At 35.2% G+C, this 24803-nt stretch overlaps 1 protein-coding gene across 4 annotated transcripts; it reads left to right on the plus strand.

Annotated features, from left to right (window-relative positions):
• Positions 1-1184: 1184 nt before the first annotated feature.
• LOC127790331 (folylpolyglutamate synthase) lies at positions 1185-24803 on the plus strand. 4 transcript variants are annotated; one of them, XM_052319786.1, is made up of 18 exons: positions 1185-1366; positions 1463-1597; positions 4086-4200; positions 5596-5807; positions 7570-7635; positions 10993-11102; positions 11767-11827; positions 13852-13935; positions 18091-18147; positions 18363-18423; positions 18767-18813; positions 18965-19042; positions 19591-19749; positions 20750-21088; positions 21213-21291; positions 21771-21926; positions 23856-24049; positions 24513-24803. In XM_052319786.1, the coding sequence occupies exons 3-18, from the start codon at positions 4101-4103 to the stop codon at positions 24570-24572; spliced, it is 1863 nt and encodes a 620-aa protein (XP_052175746.1). In that variant the 5' UTR covers positions 1185-1366; positions 1463-1597; positions 4086-4100; the 3' UTR covers positions 24573-24803. The 4 variants fall into 4 exon arrangements, with proteins under 4 accessions (XP_052175746.1, XP_052175744.1, XP_052175745.1 ...); XM_052319784.1 differs by having other exon boundaries at positions 1186-1366; positions 4086-4284; XM_052319785.1 differs by lacking the exon at positions 1463-1597 and having other exon boundaries at positions 1186-1366.

Genomic DNA, 24803 nt, shown 5'->3' on the forward strand with positions numbered 1-24803 from the left:
ATGTCTCCACCATTGTCTGTGTTGGCATTTGGGTAGGGCCTCGTTGTAAGATCACAATAGTCATCACTTGAGACACTGAAGGGACATAATATCGTTGTCAGAGCCATCATCACCTGGCTAGTCATCTGCCCATAACTATTTATGACTGTCGACAATTGCCACCATTATCGCCACAATTTATCGCTAGCACTTCTCGGATGAGTGATTTGTGGATTTTTCGCGGACAATTCGTGGCAACAAGAGACCATACAACAAGAATGCATATACAATCATGTATATATATATATATGTATATTTGCACCGAACAAAAAAAAATACAAAACTATACATGCAGATGGTGATATGTTGTTGTTGGACATGGGCATGCAAGTGGGTGGGTGCGGGGGGAGAGGGGTCTCACTTTGAGATTGTCCGCGTTAAGTAAACATTATGTTATTCAATGTGAATAATATAACATTTCACTATATACATACACTAAAAAATATAATTCAATCTAGAAAACAAATCGAGTTAACTCTAATACCAAACCACTGTTATAAATAAGGAAAATGAGAAAATAATACTCACAGATTTTTGTAGCGAAAATAAATAAACCTAAAGAGTTTGAGTTATTAGTTAAGATGATAAGGTGAAAACCGTCTCAAATCTATAGTTTAAATGACTTGCTTTCAACAATAAGCAGTCAATAAGCAGAGAAAGTATTCAAAAATAATACGCAGAGTTTTTTCTCTTTTTTTAAAAAGATATCACCATCACATTTACAGAGAAGTGGGAAGGAACTATCTTGCAGTTATTTTTGACCCAAAAGCCTGTTGTTATGACTTATTAGTAAGTTTGATTTGGATCTATGATTCATATTTCTTACATTATCATTTTATTTTTAAAAATAAAAATTAAATTACAATCCGTAAAATCATATTTTAAAAATATTTTTTTGTTAAAAAATTTATATTTTTTTAATTTATAAGTGTTTAGTACAAGTCACCTCTCTATTATATATAATGACTTGAATTTTTGTACTTACAATATATTTTTTAAATACATAAATAATTAAATCATATTATTTTACATAAAATTTCAGTATATAAAAATTTCCCTTTTTGCATTCTTTATATATATATATATATAGAGAGAGAGAGAGAGAGAGAGAGAGATACGCACATCTATGTCTTGAAAAGTTGTGGGTTATAGAAGGAAACATGAACCGTTATAGCAGCCACAGGAAAACTCAAATATGCAACCGGGCGTATAGACGACAAAAAATAGGAAGGTAAGTCAAGCGATAAGAGGGCGTATAGAGAAGAGGGTAATGGCGTTTCGGCCAAATTTCTTTCTCAGGCAACCTTCATAGCTGCTCCTTTCTGCAGTAAGTCCTTTCTACTTTAATCCCCTTTAGGCATATATAAATACATCTGCATGCACACGTTTCTCTATGTTCTTCCATCTGAAATGATTTCTTTAGGGAACGATCCGTTCGTGGTTATCTTTTATTTTGGCGTATGGTTGAATGGCACTATTGCGATCAGTGATGGTTCGTGCGTGGGAGTTTCAGGCCTTTCGAATTGGGAAGATTCAACTTTTGCGTTTTCTGTTAGTAGTAGGTTAAAAGAACAGACAAAAGCTCAAGTTGTTTATTTATTTATTTTTGTGTATTGGGGGGCGGGGGGCGGTGTCTGAAAGCAATTTCTTATACTCTCTGTGAAAATGATGTAAATGGTACATTTTAATTGACGTGGGTATAACAAAATATGTAGCTCAAGAATGTGTTTCTGGGAAATGGGAAAACACCAATATGAAATTCAAAGATTAATCTTTTGCATTGGTAATGTAGAGGCTAATTTCAGTCTAACAATTTTGTGCATATGTGGATGTATGTGTGTCTGCTTGTTTTTATGTGTTATATGAAAATTTATCTTGGCAGAGATAGTCAAATAGATGTTGAAACTATTCAGATATATCTGCGCGTTGGAGGCTGATTAATTCTGTAGTAGATGAATGTTCATTGTGGGTTTGCTCTTATTGATAGGATTTTTTGAGCTTGATGGATTTAATTTTGCTGAAACAGGACAGTTTAGTACTTAGGGGTTTTAAATCTCCCAAACTTTGAACCTCTTGCCATATGCTCATTTTAAGTGTTAGTGAATTACATTGAGAACAGGAAACCTTGGTCGGAGTGGTGGAAGAAAGTGAAGAGTGGTTTTAGAATATCTAAGCAATTTAATTTCAAGAAAAAACTATTAGGTTGTGAAGCAAATAGTGTCATTCACTCCAATTGTAAAACTTCAATTGTTGTTATCTCTTCTTATCACATCTTCTATTGACTGGCCCTAGGTGGCAAATGGAACAAGAAGGGTTTGAGACTATAAATTGGTCTCAAAAGACTAAACTGCACTAGAAGGGTTGCCATTAGGAGGGTTTTTTTGGGTACTTTTTCCTTTAGTAGGTACTCACTAGCAAGTAACCTCGTCACTTGTACATATGGTTGTAACACTTTTATAAAGAAGTGTTTTGAACAAACTGAAGTTTCAGATATGATACTTATGTTATAGCTTGATTTTCCGACCTCTAGGGATTGCTATGAGCCCTGGAACTCATGAAATTTGAGTCATGCTTGTTTGATTTTGCATAAATCAGTTTGAAACCTCACTTTGTACATTTGACCCTTGTCCAACTGTCTTTTTGTCCACTTCCGATTGTGTTTTTTGGAAAAACCAACAACTAGTGCAGTTTTGGAATTAGAGCAACTTGAAGACCTTGTTTCACCTTGCAATAAACTTTGTTAATGAAATGATTCAAACAAACAGTGTGAAGATTGGAAATCTTTAGCAATCTGTTGACAATCTAAGAAAAGAAAATAATAGTAATTTTCAATGGTTGCAAAATATTAAGAGAGGGTTTCCGAAAGCAAATGATGAGGCTTGCCTAATAAAGAACATATATGGTATCAGCAAAAAAATCTTTCTGAGTGATGTAGTTCTTGAAGAAGGTGTAGACAATGAGTGTTATGAGCACAATGGTGATAAAAGTGCAGGTGCATGTGGCACTAGCTCTACCATGCCAAAACATGAAGAAGCTAATATTAGAATGCTAGTCACCTGGCCTTGTCAATTGCAGTGTTCCAGAAGAATTTAGCCAATTCCATATGACGATGAAGTGTATGGCATTTTTGTTGATTTCTGTTAGTGGTGAAATCACATCAATGATCATCAACTTCTATGCTAAGGTTTGGGGTCAAAGATTAGGTGTTACTATGCTTCTCTACTCCAAAACCTACAGGTTGAGTTCTCCCCAATTTTTGCGGGTGTTGATGCATTGTCAGGATTTTTGGTGGAGGAAATGGTCTAAAAAAGAGGAAGAAATAGTTTGATTTTCCTGTAATTAAGTTGTATTGGGTACTTAATTAAGTTTTCTTAGTTACGGAGTGATCTCCTTTGGAGTTAGGTGATTGTATGCAGTTTCTAAACTAGTTCCCTATGTGGTGGGCTGCATGTAGGGCATGTATGAACAGGTGAATGAATGTGTCACTAGTTCAGTAGAGCATTATTCTTATCAATTTTCGTTAGAGTAGGCTAAAGTTCAGACAGAGTGGAAAGAGAAGAGCATACTCCCTGCTTCTGTTAGAGGGATTCTCACTTCTGCCAAGCTTGACTGCTTTTCTGTTCTGTACGTAAATGATAAGCACCAAAATCAACCCTAATTTCATTTTTTCACTTTAGAATTCCTGTGAAGCGCCAAATTTTATTTTCATCAGCTTGACTTTTCTTAGATATATGCATCCACAGTCAAGGTCAATTAGAGCCAACACATATCTATTGTCCGTATTTATATATTTTAGGATGATTCATAACCGAGCAACCCGGTGCCTGCTTTAGCACCCAATGCAGCAGCTTCTGCAATACTGTGACCTGTTTGAATCATATAATTTCGCCCAAGCAATGTGAATGCTCATGATAGGCATTTTATTTTTTCACATTTAAGTCTTTAGGTGTCCAAAATTTTGACTTGATATTCTTTAAATAATCTCAGCATGCTTATTATTATTTCCCTTGCAATTCATACTGCTAATTGTCAAATATATCTTGCAGGATTGATCTCACCTCATGTTCATTCAAACAAACACTGATCTGAGGCAGGGAATAACAGGTGTTACGTTCTCCCATCCAAGGAGATGCCAATATTCCCACAGACTGACTGGAACAGGTTCATATTTTCCAGCTTGCCTAGATGTCTTTAATCTAACCAGACTTAGCAAGCTCCACTCGCAGGCAAACAAAACAGACAAAGGTATACTGGATCAAAATGTATGCATAATGATGATTGTTTCTTACTTGTAAAAAATAAATAAATAAAATGACAAAGCATAAACAACAAATATATAATTCTTGTTGCTTCCTTTTCTTGTTCGGGTGATTGGTCTTTTTTAAAAAGCATTAAAACCAATGGAGTAGCAGAGGTCATTTGGATAACACAATGGGTCCCACCCTAAAGTGCTGGTTAAAAGTGACTTTTGGGTTCATGGGACCAAGTATACACAAGACCTCCCTAGTAGACTATCAATGTGAATTGAGCCCTGATAAACTGCCCTCCTTTAATTCCTGGTGCCCTTGCTAAGCTAGAAATCTCATATCACAATCTAACCTAAGACAGTCCTGAACATTTTTCTGGCCTGCTTCGACTTGGTAGTTGTCCCAAGTTGGCTTCGAGCTCTCACCCAGAAGTGCTAGCTGAAGGTGCTTTTGAGTTTTTGGGACCAAGTGATATACCCAAGACCTCTGTATTACTAATGTAGGATTAGGTCGTGATGGTTTACTATATGTTGCTACTAAAACTCTGCTACTTCAAGAGATTAGAGTACCATAAGGGTATTTTTCATCAAATTCTGGACAGAGATTTGTGAAGGAGGCCCAATTCATTTTTTTTGGTACAGCCTTTTCTTTTCCTAGCTTGTGCAGTGCTTGTTAACATGAGTTCCACAGGCATGTATGTGATATATACATGGGCTTCAGTGTGCAAGTTCAAAACGAGGAAATCAACTTGAGATAGGCCTTACGCTCAAGGAAAGTCCTTACTTTGTATATGCTTGTAAATACCAGAATCATATATTTTCTCTGTCTTTTGTTTCATACTTTGTAGCCAGACATGGGGATGAAACATTTTTTAAGAATAGAAACAAGTATATCTGAAGTTCCTGTCTCCTGTAAATCTATTTCTAGAAATTGTAGTTCCTTTCATTGAGTAGAGAGGACAAGTTAATGGGTAGGTAAAATTGAATAGCTGATCAGTGAAAGCAGCAATGACTTTTTTTACCTTTTTAGTTTCTTCAATGTCTCATGTCTACTGCCTATTATTACTTCCCATTTTTTATCGTTGTTACACTAAATTCCGAAACACACTTCTTTTTGAGGAAACACATTAATTTGATAATTTCTCTACATCTTTTGTTCAACCTATTATCTGCATGAATCTCCATTTATGTGATGCAATCAATGGTTTATAATTTGTCTACAATGTTGTCAATGAAGAAAGCCTAGTGTACTATTTCTTAATTTGAATAATTTACTCAAGTTTCCCATTTTCTTATTGGTTAATCTTCAGGTTTTAGATATACAAAAATATCATCTGAATTTATGGAGAAGCCAGGAAGCAATTTAGTAATCAAAGAAAACTTGCAAGATTTGCCTCTTTCACCTGCATATGAAACTGTGATGGAAGCACTTTCCTCTCTCATTACTACCAAAAAACGTGGAGATAGACCTGCTGTTGAGCCTAAATATAGGAAATTGGATGGGATGATGATGTATATTAAGGTAAAACTTCGGAGTTCTGCTAATGTTTAGAAGTGCTTACAGTTGAAAACTAATTGCATCAAGAGTACCTTGTACATTTGATGATGTATAATCCATATGTCCATGTCAGAGACTAAGAAATGCCAACTTACTGGTTTTAGTCTTGAAGGTAACATATTTGAACTTCCGAAGGATGTTTCATCAACAAAAGCAGTATCTGTTTTCTTTATTCTTATTGTTGTTGAATGTTTATATTGGCACAATTTTTCAATAGTATTCCTGTTGTTGTTATGTTTCTTTTTGTTTCTATTGCGAATTTAGGTTGAAATAATAGTTTGATAGAGTTAGAGAGGTTTTTCTTCTCCTTTCAGAACCTTCTCTCTTTTCTTGCAGTTTACAATGGGTTATGGTACTTATAACCGTGCTTTTCTCGATAACACACCTATCTCAACCTACTATCACCGCAACTGTGCTTGCCAAAATATGGTTGCTATCATCTTTTATCCTTGTATTTTCTTTTCAAACATTCATTAATGGATGCCATCCCATATTGTGTGATGCATTTAAAGGATTTTGTTGTAAAATGATTACTGCTTGTTGGACAGATGAACTCTATAAGTTTCCAAAAAGTTAAACATAAAGACCTGTGTTTCAGTTCCATGTGATTTGGACATACTTCTTCTAAAGTAATTGATCCGTGATTGAATTTTATGTCTCCATGTCAATATACAAGTCAATATTTTACTATTCCTTAATCTAATGCTTTGTGCTACTATGTCCTGCCTGGTGGGAAATTTTGTGTAGCTTCCTGATATGTGTTTGTTGATCTTTAACCTCATGGTCACACGGTTACCCATTATTTTTGACAAAGAATTACTTTATGTTTTGTTGCTTGGTACCACAGACAAACTTCTAGCAACCAGAGTTACACATACTACTTTGGTTTGTATACCAACTTGGAAATAATCCAGTTTTTTCATCTTAATTTTGGATTTGAAATAATGAGAGGATATTTTTAAAATGAACCTGTACTTGCCAGGCTCTCGTGTAATGTTTTCATTTACAAAATGCTGTTGCTTGGGTATGTTGTCTATACTGAAACATTGGCACAGTGGACTTAAATGTTTGATCTTAACTACACAAATATGACATGCACTTGACCCCATGAAGGACTGGGACAAAGATCAGTTTGATTCAGTTTTGCTGGAATAACCGTTCTACTAAGGTCTTTATGCACTCCATTTGCCCTTTTTGTGTGCATATGTAGGTGGATGAGATGTTGAAGGTGCAGTCTACATCACATTTATGCTCTCTTTTTTTTGTAGTTTAAAGATTTGCAGTTTCAGAAAATGGGATATTGTAGATTCTAGTTGAACTGTTGTTTTTCCATCTGAACCTGACCCTCGATGTCCTTAGTTGTTAGGAACTTTTCTAATGATAGATCTTATCTGCCATGATATTGTGAATTTTCATTTGCAAATGTCACCAGTTGAGCTCTTAGGGATTCATAAACTGATGATTCTTGAATTATTTTTTTTTTGTTATAGCATTGGGAGATATACCGTCATGTTTTATGGCTGTTCCACTTGGTTAGCAGAATATGAGGATAGTTTTCCTGCGGAACCAAATCATATTCTTCAACAGAAAAGTTATACTCATTCTGCTAACTGATAGTTGTTCCACTTGGTCAGCAGTATATGATTTTTTTTTTTTCCCTGGAAAGTGACAGAAATCATGGACATACAGCTGGTCTTAATGTTGTTCTTGTTGCTTAAATTTCCAGATTTTAGGCTTGGAGGAACATATAGCTGGCCTTAACATTATCCATGTTGCTGGAACTAAGGGAAAGGTATTATCTTGCTTTTACTGTCATTGAATATGGTTGATGAATCTACTTTGGCTTCATATGCAGTCTTATTTAGGGGGTGTTTGGCTTACCGGTTTGACCGCTTATAAGCTATTCATTTAGCTTATAAGCTGTCAAGCTTATTTTGTTAAGTGTTTGGCAAGCATCCAACAACTTAAACACTACTAAGCTTAAAAGCTCCTCCACCAGCATTTGACAAAAGCTCCCCCCCCCCCCCCCCCAGCTTTTCCAAAAACGCTGCCAAGAGCTTATTGCGTTGACCAACGAAATGTCCAATTTACCCTCAAACAAAATACATAATTCCCACCATACCCCCATCTTCATCCTTTGCCTTCATTGTCGCCGCCGCTGCTAGACCCATCATCGACCACCACCGTCACCGTCATCTGCAAGGTTAAAATCGTAAAATCGTAAGAGGGTCTTCGACATGTAAAATCGTAAGGGTTTTCGGTGCAAAAAATCGTAAAATCGTATCCGTAAAATCGAGAGTTTAACAACCATGGTCATCTGTCACCGTCGCCATCACCATCGTCATCGCCCCAGTCGTTTGCCTCTCACCATGTCCCCAGCCCGTCGCCTCAGCCAGTCATCGTTCATTTGCGATTCCGTTCATCTACGATTCATCTTCGTCTCCATTCATCTGCCTCCATCATCGCCTCCTTTCGTCGTGGTCGTCGCCCCTACTGTCTCCTCCGTTCACTGCCGCCTCCTCCATTCACTATATATATATATCATATATATATTTAACACATATATATTTTAATGTATATTGAATTAATATATTTAACATTTTTATTAAAAATTAGTATTTTTATGAATTTTATTTATACCATTCAACATGTTTATTTTCTAACTTTTAAACTAAACACATAACTATTAGCTCTTTCAAACTAAACACATAACTATTAACTGATAGCGTAAAAACACATTTATCCAAACGCGTTATCAGCTTAAATGCTACCTAATTTTTAAGCTTTACACAATTTAAAAGCTAAGCAGCTTAAAAACTCCCCAAAAAAGGGGTAAGCCAAACACCCCCTTAGACATCTTGTTTCTGTGCAATTATACTTTACCGGGACAATGAAGAGAAAGTGCACATATAAATTGCAGATGCAATTTGAATCATGGGAAGACCAGGCAGATTAGGCTGTCCTTGTTCTATAGCTAGTCTGGATTTTCAACTATTTTGAACCTTCAATAACTAATGATCACTGGGCACACAAAACAGATGATGTTTTGATACTGAGTCTCACCTAAACTTTCTAGAAGCAAAATCAGTCATTCAGACATAGGATATGTCATAACCTTCACAGAAGTGGGCCATGTACGCATCCACGAATTGGAAGCCTTCCTAAATACCTACAGTTTGATTTAACATTACAGCACGTTATGAAAAGTACTACTTCTCATTAGACATCAAAAATAGAAAAATAAAAGATATTGAATTTGAGTCCACTGAAGTTCTTGGTTGTTTTTGCCCCTATGTATTATTGAACTCTCAGAAAATTATTGCCAGCACTTTCTTTTAGCCAAAATGTTGTAAGAATTATACCGGGAACATGCCTGACCACTCAAGATAGCCTTATGGTTCTTGATGTCAATGTCAAAAGAAAATGAAGGATGATAAGAAATGAAGCTCAAGAATCAAATGGTGAGATTTAAAAGGCATATGTATATTTTCAAGGAAAAAGTGTGGCAAAAGATATTGGATTGTGGAGGTTGAGGCTAATCCAATTTGGAGATGACTACTGCTATTTGAAATGCAAAAAAGATTGTTTTAGAAGAGTTATAGGAAAAGGCTCCAAACCAAAAGGAATCATGGCGCTCAACTGGTTGCTACAAGACATTGTATACATGTCTTAATGAGGAAAATTTGAATATGTATCTTTTGACTAAAAAGGAAGCAAAGATGTTTGTCAGTGAAGCAGGCCAAAAGTTTATAAAAATTTGTATTAATGACTTGAGATAAAAGATGGAAAAAGAGACGTATACAAAGTGGTTGAAGAGAAAGAAAAATAAGGGATTTGAGTCAAGTAAAGTGTTTAAATGGAAAAGACAATAAGTATTGATAATTGTGGGGTGGTTAAGGACAGATGGAAGAAGTATTTCTCCAAGCTATTTAATGAATATATAGAAACAAATTTTAAGTTGGATTATCTTAATAATTTTGTGTAATATAGAAATTACATATTCTATAGATGTATTTTGCTGGAAAGAAGTTAACGTGCCATAAAAAAAATGAAAATGGCAAAGCAGTTGACCAAATAATATCTTGATAGAAGCATGGAAATCATGGGAGAAAAAAGGAATTTTATGGTTAACAAAACTATTTAATGTGATCCTTAAAACAATAAAACTTTTGGAGAGGGTGACAGTAAGGTTAAGAAAAAAATTCAGGTCCTTGAAAATCAATTTGGTTTCATGCCTAGTAGGTTAACAAAGGAAGTTATTTACCTATTAAGGTGTCTAATGGGAGGATCTAGAGAGGAAAAAAAAAAAATTTACATGTGATGTTTGTAGACTTTGAAAACCTATGAATGAGTCGCCAAAGAAGTCTTATGGAGGGTTTCGATGAAAAGGGTGTTTTTATTATTAAAGATGCATATCATAGCTAGAAACATGTGTAGGACTTCAGAGGAGATATTGAGACTTTCCAGTTACAACTAGATTACATTAAAGATCTGTACAATTCCTTTAACTCTTTACTCTAATGATGGATGCAGTACCTAAGTACATCTAATCAGAGGTGCTTTGGTGTATTTATTTACCAAAAATAAGATATGCTAGACATGTTTATGATAGTTTACAAGTGTGATCAAGACTAATAAATGGTCTTGCCAGGAGAGTGGATGAAAGAGGTACAGAAAGACCAAAGAGAACTTGGAAAACTCTTAGGTATAACATACAGACATAGGATATATTGGCCTTATAGAAAAATATGATCATGCATAGAGATGAATGGTGACTTAAAATCCATAAAGCCAACCCTTCCTAGTTGGAATAGGATTTGGTTGTTCGTCGAGCCAAAAACTTGTCACCTCTCTTCACCTTTCACTACCTAACCAGCAGAGTCAAGTGTTTATTTTTGTCTTATAATTAACCTCATACTTTGTTTGCAAATTCAAATTTTAACATTTCTAAAAATAATTATCTAATTAATTATATCACTATATTTCAATTTGTTCTCTGTGGAACTGTGTGTAATTTCTCTAAAATCTAGCTTATTATCATTTTTTTAGTTTCTACCAAGTGAATCTAATGCAAAATATTATGCAAATTTTTTATGTAATTGATATGATTTTATGATATTTTTACTACTGCTATAACCATGTATTGCAGGGGTCAACATGCACATTCTGTGAGGCCATTCTACGGGAGAGTGGTTTCAAAACTGGACTATTTACATCCCCTCACCTAATTGATGTGAGAGAAAGATTCCGTTTGGATGGGTCAGTGTTCAAATGCATCACCTTATATTTTTGTGCAGTTCATGTTTTCTGTTTACAAGTTTAGATATTATGTGCGTGCTGCCCCACCCATCTCTTCTTTTCCAACATTAGAAAGAAGGAACACCATCCACCACATGGCCCCTGAAAGATTTGGATGAATGTTGGAGATTCGGCAAATAAGAAGAGCCATAAAGGCTTTAATAGGGGCAAGAAGGGAGCTCGATCAGCTATAAAACATGGTGTAGTAATAAAGAGTAAAGACCAATATATGAATGTGAAAGGATTCAATGAAAGCATTTTAGTCAGTGATACATTAGCTTCTTGTTGCTTTAGAAACTCGAACAAGGAACTATTGGCAAATGATTACATATCGTATTTAACTTGGGCATCTATTTTGCTCTATCTAAAAGGAGTTAGTTAACAGACTTAGGCTACCAATTCTACGAAAAGACATTCCTTGATATCTGTTAAAGGGTGCTAAGGAGGCTTTCTTTAAGACATCCCTTGATATCTGCCCTTTGACACGTTTAAATGTTAACCTTTGGATCTGAACCACGACTAATTATCTTTCCTCTGAAATTGTAAATGGATGCTTTTTGCTTGGTTTATTTGTATGGCTTCCTGTTATGTTATGTTGACATCTGTCTTTAAATTGGTTGTGTAGGTTGGACATATCAGTAGAGAAATTTTTACTGTACTTTTGGGAATGCTGGAACCAGTTGAAGGTGACATTTTATCCTTGTTTTTGAATAATAACATCATATTCCTCCAACATAATTATCCTAATTTTGGAATTTCTGCTTCCATCACAAACAATGCGACAGTTTTATCACCAAAACTGGAACATGGTCTTAATGGCAGTCAGTTATACACCAACTGATTGGCTTTGCTTAGATAATCACTGGGTTATTTGTATGTTTATTCAAGTATCCAAAAATGGGTTAGCATCATTTGCCTTTTGCCATATATGATGAGAAAGGAAGGTAACAAATTGCTTCCCCATAAATTGTTCTGCTGTTACTAATCCTGTCCAAAATGATGAAAAAATACTAGACATTTTGCTTATTTGTTTCGTTTTTTCTTTTTCCCTTTTTTATGGGGTAAGATTTTAAATTTATTGAACAAGGAGAGATTAGTTCAGCTGAAAGTCATAACCTGGAATCCATTTATTGGGCATACACCAGACTAAACTAACAAGTTTAAAGTTAGCCAAACTCCTTATCACCCGCCCACTTAAGTAAATGAATTAGACTTACACCACAGTTCTTTAATAACAGGCTTCAGAATAACTTTTTTTTGTTACTACATCTCTATTTATGGTTTTTAAAATGGATCCTCTATTTCCACTAGAAGGGCAGAAAAATTCTTAGTTTGGTAAAAGATTATCCTCTAACACACTTGTCCAGTTGATGGTAGACCCTTTGTCCCATCAGAGCACACTAAGAAATGACTAACTTTGCACTTGCACCTGTAGATTTTGAGCAATATTTCACTTGAAATAAATATTTATGCTTCCACATTTTCTACCAAATACACTTTTCCAACTACATTAAAAATCTAGTCTGGAGGGATATAAATTCTATCCATTCAGTGGGATCATTTCTTACAGTCGAAATGATGAAGTCAAAGTTGGTCAGAGCTTGTTTTATTATTCCAATTGGAAGTACTCCTTGGAACTGCGGAGTGATTTCAGCTTGACTATTGGAGTTAGATCAATGTTAGATCACCATTCTTCATGGTGATGCTAAGGAATAAAATTTCATTTTAGTTCCATTGAAATGGTTGACTGTGTCTGTTTCTAGAGAAAATGACTTGAAATTTTACTCAAAGCCAAAATTCTAATGTTTCCATTTGAAATATCCTAAACACTATGAAACGTCCCGAAACAATGACTGATTTCTATTAAATGGGCAAGATCTAATGAGTTCTTGATTTTTTTGATGTGAATATATTTGAGAATCAAAAAGCCTTCATATATATATAAATTTTGAGTAAAAATTAATGTCGGGAAGCGATGTAAATAAACAAGAAATTGGGCCTTGCTTATTCTTTTAGATTTAGGTACTTCTTATATAGATATTTCTTTCTCTTTTTTTTCCCAATCTGCTTTTAGTACAATTTAGCTTTCCTGGTGAACCTAAATTTGAAGTTAACCAAAGTATAAGTTTTAACCAAGTTTTTAGTACTTATTGTCCTTGACTGAACTTTATTCTTAATGCTATAATGGAAAAGAAAATTAAGGATGTTTCTCTATGAATGTTGAAAACATGGGAATATTTTAGCATTTTTCTTACAATTTATATAGCAATTATTGTTATCTTTCTACATTTTTTGTTGGAATCTTGTGCATATTTAAAAATATAGGTAGTTGTGATTTATGTAATTACTTTGTTTGGCACTAATTTAACAAGGCTGAAGTTAGTTAAAAAATGTTTACTTGTAGCCTTTGTCTAAAAAGATATATAAACTTCATAAATATTGAATCATTTAATGTTCTAACTTGTATAAACATTACACTGATTTCAGTTTTTTCTTTTTTTTTTTGGGATAAATTTGTTTCCAAACTTTTTTCATGCTTTTCCAATTTTTTTAATATTTTCCCTTGTATTTTCAAAATGTTTCCTGTACACCCAGTTTTGTAGCTGGTTGCTGCAAATTGAAATGAACATTGATCGTTGGATGGTGCCTGCGCCAGTATAACAATTTTGTAGTGAATGTGCTTTTTATTCTGGAAATTTCAATTTTGCAGGAAAGCATTTCAGAGGACTTGCCAATGCCTCCACTGTTCCAGTTCTTTACTTTATTGGCATTTAAGATATTCATATCTGAAAAGGTCAGCTGTTTAGTTTGAATTTTAATGGAGATTTAATATTTGTATGAAATTTGACTTACTGGTCAGGTATTTGTGATTTGTTTCTGTAAGAAAAGAAAAAGATGTTCTCCTTGACATAAATTTGGATGTATAATAGTAATGCCTAATATTTTTTCAACTTTTTTGTATTAAATTTTAGTGTCATCTATTTTGGGAAGATCTTCTTTATAAAATTTGAAACATTTGTCACCTATTCCAGACCTGACAACAATTCCTCATAAATACAAATTATATGAATCATTTCTTATTTTAAGTAACCAAATTTACAAATGAAGTTTGGGAAATATTTTGAAATGAATGCTTATGGTTATTTAAAAAATAAGAAATTTACAAATGAATGCTTATGGTTATGGTTATGGTTACTTGAGTTTCAGTTTACTATCAATGTTTATGAAGTTGTAAATTAATATTTTTCTTTTTCCTTTTCATTCAACTTTTGACTGTTAAGAGTTATCTATGAGATCTGCTGAACAAATATCTTCAAGTTGAAATTTTCTGGTGAATCTGCAATTGGCTCATAAAGGAATTACAATTTCTTATGTCATGCCTAATTATAGAGAATGCCAGATGTGTTGGCTAGTTCACCAAGGTGGATAAATTTAACATCAGAACTCATCAGGGAAAATCCATAATGTTTCTATGTAGTGAGACAGAAAATTACCCAGATGATATGTAAACAGATTGGCTGCCTGGCTGGTACATAGAATTTTTTTGGTTATTTATTTTGCATTCTTCCATGCCTTAACTAGTGGTGACCCAAATTTCACCTTGATGTGTGCTACTGTCTCCTGGTCCAGCTCTACTTTTGTGAGATTTTTGTTTTGTTTTATGTGATAATCATAGTACTCTTCTATGATAAAATTTATTATGCACATTCTCCATGTCTTTGTTCTGGTGCTTACATATGTAGGATGTCATTTAAGAAACACGGCTATGGACATTGGATGGACATGATGCAACACAGCAGTTTTCAAATAAATTATCACACAACATCGAAGGGACATGTCAAATAATTATATGTTTTATGTGTGTATAGATAAAATACCTCATTCTAGATAATAGGAAGTTATGAATGATAAAAGAGTCTTTGTATATGTAAAAGCATTGGAATTTATGATTTTCAAAACTAAAAATCTGAGTAGCAGATCTATATATGTAAATCTACATTCTTTACTTATGTTTTAAACTTATAATTTGGTTCTGATTTGTTTAATCAATGTTCATGCAAAATCCCATGATAGACATAGGTTGTCCCCCACGTGTTTGGTACTTGGTAGCTTAAAATAATGACAAGTTTGGACAAGTGTCAAACACATAGCCAATGAGAGTCATGTCTCACATAGTTGTCCACAGGAGTGAGCCAAAGAAGGGCCAAGCAGGGAGCAGCCACCCCCACTGAAAAATAAAATTTAAATTAATTTATTGCTGATGTTAATTTCTAAAATCATATATTAGCTTTTAATTTGTGCTACTTAATGCAGATGGTACTTCTTCCAAGTGATTTTAAGTCCTCAAATCGGTACCATGTGGTGTGCGTTTGAATCTTTGTAATTGTTTTGTTTATTTTTATTTTAATTTCTTATAGCCAATATTTGACTTTTTTAAAACTTTTATTTTAATTTCTTAACTATTCTAGAAATAATCTAGATTAGACATCTTCTCTAACTATTTATAATAAATATATTATTATGGTGCAGATACTAGCTCACGTTAAATGCTTATTTATCAAACATTAATACATTAAATAATTCTACTATTCCAGGTTTTCACGATTTTATCATGCTAATAAGTTGAGCGATTCAAGTCTTTAAGGTTTTAATGCTCTTTGCTTTGCACGATCAAAGAGAATGATTTGATTGATTTAGGGGGTTAGTTTTTCATTATAATTTTTTTATTTTTTTCCCCCTCGTCTTATTCATCTCTTTCAAGCTTCACTCTTGAAGATTTATCTTTATCAAGTAAAATTTTATCCTTTAATTTTGAGACAAATTTATATAGGTTTATTATAAGATTCATAGAGAAATATTATAGATATGTATTGTTTATATAACTTTTTCTTCTCTTTTTATTTTGCTTAGTAAAAGAGGAAGGTGGGGCAACAAGCATAGCAACCCCTTTTGGGAGTAACCATGAGGGCCCTTTCTTGCTAGAGAATGCCCGGTTTGAGCCATAGCTACTACCAATAAGGTGACCCCTTAACCTTAGCCCCACTGCAGTGCACAATGTCAAGCACTGTATCCACCGCTCTTTTTGGTATTGTGTCTCTAGTTCATCCTGCACCCCAAACCCAAGGAGCACATAACTTTTTCTTTTCTGTTATTCCTTTCCCCCACTGAACTCTTTTCTGGGTCCAGCACGATAAGACAACCATAGAAGCATTTCTTGTAATGCTGTACATGTACTATAATAATGTGCATTAGTTCATTTCAAGTACCCGACCTACCTAGAGGTATTAAGGCTTGTTTGATGATGATAGTTTCAAGATTTGTCGTGGGGCAAAGGCACTATAATTTTTCATTTATTTTCTGTTGTCCATTTTTCCACCTTGAACTGTGGCAGACAACATAACTACATTTCTGGCTTTCTCGGTTTCATAATGTTATTGTATAGGAAACTGTTGGAATATCGAGAAAAAGAGATTAAGATTTGGAAAATCAAAATTCATATTTGGATGAGACTAAGAGATAAGGTTGGTTGGAGATAAAAAAAGATTACAAAAGATTAAATTGATAAAGAGATAAGTTTCCTAAGAAAAAGGAGGCAGTTGATTACAAGTGATAATTCTAGCTTTAGTGATAAACTTTATCCTTCAAAGATATTCAATTTTTTCCTGTTTTTTAGGAGATGTTGTAGAAGAATTCTTGTGTATATATCCATTTGTAAGTTCAATAATGTATTGAAGCATATTTCCATTTCATCGAGTAAACCTTTTTTTTTTGTAATCAAGTATTCATCCTAAGTTACTCCACTACTTCAATTTACTCAAGTTGCTTCAATCAGCTGTTTTTCTGTTTTGTTCAGAAACATTTAGCTTTTATTGTATAGAATAGTGGTGTTTTGCAATGGCAAGACAAAGGATAAATGAGTCATGGATGTTAGTGTCCATTGATGGCATATAGTCAATGTCCAATTTTAATTGCCTCACTTGGTTACCCATTTAATATAATAATGATAAGTCCTCAACTTGGTTGGAAATTAGAGATTTTTTTGACTTTGTTTCTTTATATCTTTGCAAGATATCCTAGTTGCTAGATAAGGTGGTCCAAGTATACAATGTAGAGCTATGCACAAAATTGTCCTTTTTGAATTATAGGCCAATATTAGAGAAAAAGTGAAAGTGCTTTTTTCTTTTTTATTTTACCTTTTTCTTTTTAACAGAAAATAGATAAGGAAAGAGGGGAGTGCAACATTGGCATGATTTCTGATGGGTTATGTTGAGAATCCCACATCGCCTCCACAAGGGAGACCTGGGTTATATATAAGGAGGAGGATCTCTCCGCCTGTTAAGCTAGTTTTTCATGTTGGAGTTCTACCTCTAACTTCTCACATGGTATCAGAGCTAACCCTTGGTTGTCATGGTCATGGACCAGTACCCTGCCCGATCACCTGGGCATGTATCAGTTACTGGAGAAGTTTCGGCGTGGGGGGGAGTGTTGAGAATCCCACATCGCCTCCACAAGGGAGAAGTGGGTTATATATACGAAGGAGAGTCCCTCCACCTGTTAAGCTAGTTTTTCAGGTTGAAGTTCTACCTCTAACTTCTCACAGGTTACTCTGTAGCCTTATAATTTGATGGCATATATGATGAAAGAGGAATCCATTTCTCGTTGTATTTTGTGCACATATGTATATTTTGAATTACTCTGTTAGCATTAAAAAATGGAAATGCATGTGTTTCCATATTTGTATGCATTCTTTTGTCACTAAAGCCATACATTATATGGCCATAATAAAAATTCTATTCTTAACTTATCTAGTATGCGATAGACTCTAGATTTTTGGTTCTTCTTGTACTAGAAAGTTGCTCCTTGATTTTACAATGTAGTTCAATCACTATTTTTCTTTTACTTCTTGTTGTGCGATGATATGTTTCACAAAGTAGTTTCCTATTCACAGGTAGATGTTGCTATTATTGAGGTTGGACTCGGAGGGGAAAATGACTCAACAAATGTGGTAAACTAAAATGCCTTTCTCCTAGATTCACCTGTCTCATTCAGACTGATTGATTTTAGAGTTCTATGAATTGTTAAAGACATTATAGCAATGTTTAATTGAGAATAGCAGAAAATTCAACAAAGTCCCATTTATTTTCTTTTGGTTTCTTAGCAGAAAATGTAGAAATTAGTCTTTGTTATCCATAGTGATGGAATTTGGATATATTTGTGCAGATCAAGAAACCTGTTGTCTGTGGCATTACCTCTTTGGGCATGGATCACATGGAAACGTTGGGTATGCCCACTTCTGAATATTTCATTATTCTCTTCTTCTTTTTTTTCTGCACTCATTCATGTACAAACTTTCTCTGAAATAGTTATTGAAAATTTAAAAATGGGCTCTCCAACTATTTTATTTTCACATTTACGATATTCCATTGGAAGGCATCATTCTTCACTTAGCATTCATTTGCTTCTCTCTCATTTTTTTTTTTTTTTTTTTTGTTGGGGAGGAGCGGGGTGTGGGGGGGGGGGGGGGTTGATAGTGCATTTTATTATGACAGTTTTTCTTTTCTTCCTCGCTTTCTAATGAAGGCTGTCTCTTTTTAACTTGGGGCTATGCCATAATAAATATGTAGGGGATACTCTTGGACAGATTGCTTCACAGAAAGCTGGAATATTCAAGGTATAAAGCTCTTGTTCAAAAATACTAGCATGAAAGTGGTTTGATTGGTAATTTATTATTTATTGCAAATTTCTGTTCTGAATATCCCAATTGGCTGTTTTAATTTTCAACTATTTTCTGAATTTGGTTGATGTCTTCCCTGCTCCTGAAGCCACAAGTTCCTGCATTCACAGTACTACAGCTTTCTGAAGCAATGGATGTTATTCAGGCAAGGGCCTGTGAACTGATGGTATTATATCTCTCCTTATTACCCTTTCTCTAGGACAAATCATATTTGAACTTGTTATCCTAGTTAAAATAATGCTATATGTGCTGACCCAGGTGTCATGTGTTACCGAATCAACTCATTAGGTAACTAATTTCCTGTTACTATTGAATTTCAATCTATAGCGAATACAGCCATACTACTTTATCATGCTGTTGTCAGATAGGGGACTTGATTCTTTATCTGTGTTGCATGTATAACTTAAATACTATGCAAATAATTTACTACACCATTTCTTGCCTTTTGTGTATGACAAATATAATTGTTGTTGTGGCATACAAACTAAGTCCAAAGTTTTGAGAATGTACTATATTAATTTATTTGTGTTACATATATTGTGGAGTTATCCCATATTCCCTTGTACGAATAGTCTAAGTGAGATCAGAAGGACATGAACTCAAGTAAATGTGTATGTAGATAGTTTTTATCTATTTATGGGACGATATAAACATCTTATAATGCTGTTCCTTAAGGTAGTATAATTGCCAATAACCTGTTTTTACCAATTGCAGATTCCTTTGGAAGTGGTACCACCACTTGACCCTAGAACATTGGGTGGCCTAACGCTAGGTTTGTCCGGTGAGCACCAGTTCATCAATGCTGGCCTTGCTGTTTCCCTTTGCAAAAGCTGGCTTCGTAGTACAGGGAATTGGCAAAAGCTATTCCAGAATGTGAGTTAAATACCACCCACCTTTTCAAGACCCTTTTCTGTGGCCTATGTATAAACCTTCCCGTTGTCTCATCTGTGTTTGTTATTTTCCTTCTATTTGTACCTGTATCTTAGTTTGATACGACAACAACAATCCCAGGTCTTTATCCCACTAGGTGGGGTTGTGTCTTAGTTTGATAAATTAAAATTTAAAAAAAAAAAAATTGCTTCTACATAACCCTGCTTTACTTTTATGCTTAAACACAATGACAATTCCCAAAATTGAACTTTGTACATTTTTTTTTTTATATATCTTTTAAAGTTTGTGCAGTCTAGTAAGAAACCTAAAATGGAAGGAGTACATGTTGTTCCATTTGGTTTCTGAACTTGCAGAATCTCATCCTTGTTTCTTAGAATTTCTGAGAATTTGATTGAAGTGAACACTTTTACAATGTTTGTTTGTTAATGTGTTTGGGTCTGGTGGGAAGGATGAACCTAGGTGGATTTTCAAGACTTCAAACATCATAAACTTCTCATGGAGGAGGTGGGATGGATAATATAGGGCAATGCTTAGAGAGAGAGAGAGAGAGAGAAAGAGAGGAGCTTGGAAATGTTGAAAGAGGATTTCCTATGTTATGTTAGAAAGAGATTGTCAATGCTATCAAGCGTGTTAAAGACAAGATAGGTCCTTGAAACCTTGTAGAATTCTCTTTTTTTTTTTTTTTTTTTTTTTTTTGGGGGGGGGGGGGGGGGGGGTGTGGAAGGTGGCTTATTCTCCACAATGAGTTCCTGGAATTGCAAATTTGGGCATGAACTGGTGTTATAGGAAATGGAGTATTTAAAAGAAAAATAGCATCTTTAGACTATCATTTCGGGAATTTTGATTGCATATATAACACTAAGGAGCTGTTTAGGCATCAAGAAGTGATGTTATGGCTTTCTTGTTTAGGTGTGAATGTGTTTTTAGTTATTTAGTGTTTATTTTGGTGTCATATGATTAACTTACTCCTAGTATTACACAGGGTAGCCAGGAAGACATTTTGCCAGAAGCATTTCTGAGGGGTCTTTCAACTGCATGTCTTTCTGGAAGGGCTCAAATTATTCATGAGCCTTCACTAAGCTCTTGCAGTTCTTCAGAAGTTAAAGCAAACTCTTCTGGCGATTTAATATTTTACTTGGATGGAGCCCATAGTCCTGAGAGCATGGAAGCTTGTGCAAGATGGTTCTCTAGTGCTGTGAAAGTAAACAAGCATTTATCATCATCATCTTCCTCCTATAAAGTTGGCAATGTGGAGAAACTGGGGGGAAATGATTATACTCACCATGAAATGGACAAAGAATCAGGCAAAATACTAAAGCGGGTATAACCCATAACCATGAGTGTCAAATAACATGATTTTTAGATATGTTTTAAGGTTCCACTCCTTCACAGACATTTGTATTGATTCACTAGCTTCATCCTCACATCCAACTCTGTCATTGCAGGTTCTTTTGTTCAATTGCATGGAGGTGAGAGACCCTCAAGTTCTTCTTCCACAGCTCGTGAATACATGTGCTTCCTCAGGTATTGCTTCTATATTACACCTGTCATATTAAATTTTTGGTGAAATATTGTCTGCTTCTTCAAGTAACTTTTGGCTCTTAGCATACCTAAAATCTTGCAGAAGCAAAACGTATAGAACTTTTCATCAAGAACTGCCCATCACATTTTTCCATTTTCCTCTTTGGTCATTATATTGGAAGAATGGAACAATACCTTTCTCAGTGTCTCAATCTAGTTCCTTATTTTTTTTTTTTCCTGCATCTTCACACTGTCATTTTGATCTATCTGGTCCTATCTTTCTTATCAGTTGATGATCCACATAATAGAAACTTTATGCGGATCTAGAAAACAAGATATCATGCTAAAACTTCTCTGATTACTTCTGGTTGCAAAATTCACACAGTTTTGGCAGTTTCTATATTCATTCTCACGTTGATTTCTCCTCTTTTTGTAACAATTGGAGCACTGACATGATGAGGGTTTGATGTTAACTTGCTCAGGTACTCACTTCTCTAAAGCCATTTTTGTTCCAAGTATGTCAACATACAGGAAGGTTACTTCTGGTATGTCTGTCATTCCAGCAGATACTCCTGCTAGGGACTTGTCATGGCAATTCAACCTCCAAAAAATATGGGAGAAGATGATCCATGGGAAAGGTAACCTGCTCCATTTTATTGCTTTTAGAGGGGCATGTTTAATTGCTTCTTTGTTACCAATCCCTCTCTCAAGTAAAGGTCTTTGACTAAAAGAAGTACAGATGGTTAACATCCATTCATTCATCCTGCTTAAGAACAAACATAACAAAAGGTAACCACCTCTCTGCTTCATATTAAATATAGCCCCTTCAATCTAGTAAAAATTTGATAACTGCTGTGCAACCAATAGGGTGTATCAAAAATTTAGGAGTTAAACTCAAGCTCCCCTCTTTTTCTAGTAGGCTGAGGTGCTCCTTCAAACTATGACTTTTTTTTTTTTTAAGTCAACCTATGACTTCAGAGGTCCTCCTCAGGAGAACCCACATCACTCCGCAATGATCAAAAGAGTAAGCCACCACAACTCTCGGATCACTGCGTAGGGAATGGTTGACTAGCTTCCTTTTTTGCTTGCTTACGCAACATCAATTCACATAAATTAGTTACCTCCTAATTAGATTGACAATGGTAAGGATGCTGCCTCTCACTATACTTCAAACAAAAGAAGCAACCTTTGAGGGAGCATTAGCTAATCACATCCCTTTCCAAGGAAAAGAGAAGATCCTGAGATTGGTCAGAACACCATAAAAGAGAGTGCATATCAGAAGCCTCCCTTTGTTTTTGTCCATTGAAAAAATTAAATCAGCACAGTATGGTTAAGGGTTGACTTTGAAAGATCACTTCAGGGTAGTTTAATCTCAGAATCCTATGTTCAAAGCATTATTGAGAAGTTTGGGACTAATATTATTTGGAAAAGGGTTGGTTATTAAAATTCCAAGTGGTTAGTGAGAATTGATCGTTTTGTGATAGTTGTGCAAGTGTTCATGGGCATCCATAAATGTTTTAACTAGGTAAGTTGAATACAGTCCCATCTTATACCTTAAGAAAGCTTTTCCATGAGTCTTCAATAATATGAAATCCATTGTAGAAGTTTGTAAATTTTCAATAGATAATGATGGGTGTCCAAATTGGACTGTGATAACAGATATTTTGATTATTTTGCATGTTTATCGGGACAGGCCTACATATATGTTTTCAATGCTATTTGGGTCTGCTCCTAGATGATTGCCACCTCTTTGTGCCCCACACTGGACTGCCCCCATCTTTGTATTGTTGTTCCTTCAACTTCAGAAATAAGCCACATGCCCATGTTAGATAAACCCTGCAAATTGCATCCCAAACAATGCCTCAATGTGTGGGCCACACACCTTGTTCCCTATCTTTTCTGACTGCGCCCAAGTCATTGAAGTTCCCTTTTGATTGTTAAAGTTGTAAAGTGAAACTTGAACAACACCAGAGGCCACTTTCAGTCCGAATTAGAATCTCAAACACTAACCGAACCACTCTGACCTTCAGCCAAGCCAGGCAGGCTGCCCCAAATTCTCTTATTGAAATGGGCTTGTATCACTTCTTTGCATAGGCCCAATAAAGTCCGATGGCCTTAAAAAGACAACTTCATTCCACAAATCCTATGGAGACCCAAGTTATAGATCCCTTTGACCAAACCCATAGATCTATGGCAACACCCAGTCAGAGCCCAGCAGTTCAGCAGCAACCTATGATCTTCAAACTCCTACGTCCTCCCCTCGCTGTTTCTCACTCCCTCACTCTCAAAAAGGGAGAAAAGAAAAAAGGAGGGGGGGGGGGGGGGGGGGGTTGTGGAAGACATTGAGGACTGCACTAGTCATTGGCCTCTACCCTAAGAACCACCCACTCAGCCCTGCTTAGAGACTGTTCTCACAGCTGGAACCCATCACTTCTCAGTCACAAAGAAGCAAACTGTGCTTTGGCTGTAGTTGATATGCAATTTGTAATGTGCTAATGGTTAAGCTTTTGATAGTCGACTTATGCAGCATTCTCTCTCTCTCTCTCTGTGTTCTTTTGCCTAAGCAGATGCTGTTGCTGACAAGGGGTCTAAGATCGATGGTCTACAAACCTTACCACCTCATGAATTCTTGTACCAGGACTCATCTCATTGCAATCCAGCAGATAGGCATTTTGCTTGCAGTGCAGTGATTCCTACATTACCATTGACAATTAATTGGTTAAGGGATTGTGCTAAAAGGTACCCTTCCCTTAGAATCCAGGTAAGAATGCTCTCCCAGGTTTTCAGATGACTACGTATCCAATTATTGATTTTAAACTTAGGATTGAATTGCATGTCTTCTATATTTGAATCTAAAGTAACAACAGGAAACCATATTGCTGAAGAATTGAAAGAGTAACCTGAAAATTTGAGCTACCTACTCGCTATATGCAAGTATGAACGATAAAATGTGAGCTACCTACTCACCTGCCAAGCCCTGGCCCCATCAAATTGTGTCATCTCCTCTATCTGAGGCTGAAACACATACTGCGGGACGGGGATACCAGACTTTTGAAACAAAAAAGTGGCTAAACGGCATGGTGGATATGTCATATGTGAAATGCCATAATGCGAAGCCTCCAGGAGAATTCCAGAGGACTCATTTGGTTTTAGTTGAATGTTCCAAAACCAACAAAAAAAAAAAGTATATTATCTTCTCTCACCACAAGTGATATCTTATACAGGTTCTTGTTACCGGGTCAATACATTTGGTTGGGGACGTACTGAAGCTGCTGAGGAGATGATACAAATTCAACTTGAAGATGCTTCAACTATTTCCTATCCAAAGCCGTTCCTCATCACATGCGTTGAATTATTTTTTCTTTCTTCTTCATTACTTTTAATCTCTTACATCCACATTGTTTAAGCAGCCAAGTTTCTCAGTAGCTTAAGGCAGCTTTTACTGCAAATTCATAGCTGGTGTAAATTACTCAATGTTGTACGCACAAAATAAGTGATGAACCATTGCAACTATC

Source organism: Diospyros lotus, chromosome 14 (assembly GCF_014633365.1).
Source record: "Diospyros lotus cultivar Yz01 chromosome 14, ASM1463336v1, whole genome shotgun sequence".
NCBI lineage: Eukaryota > Viridiplantae > Streptophyta > Magnoliopsida > Ericales > Ebenaceae > Diospyros > Diospyros lotus.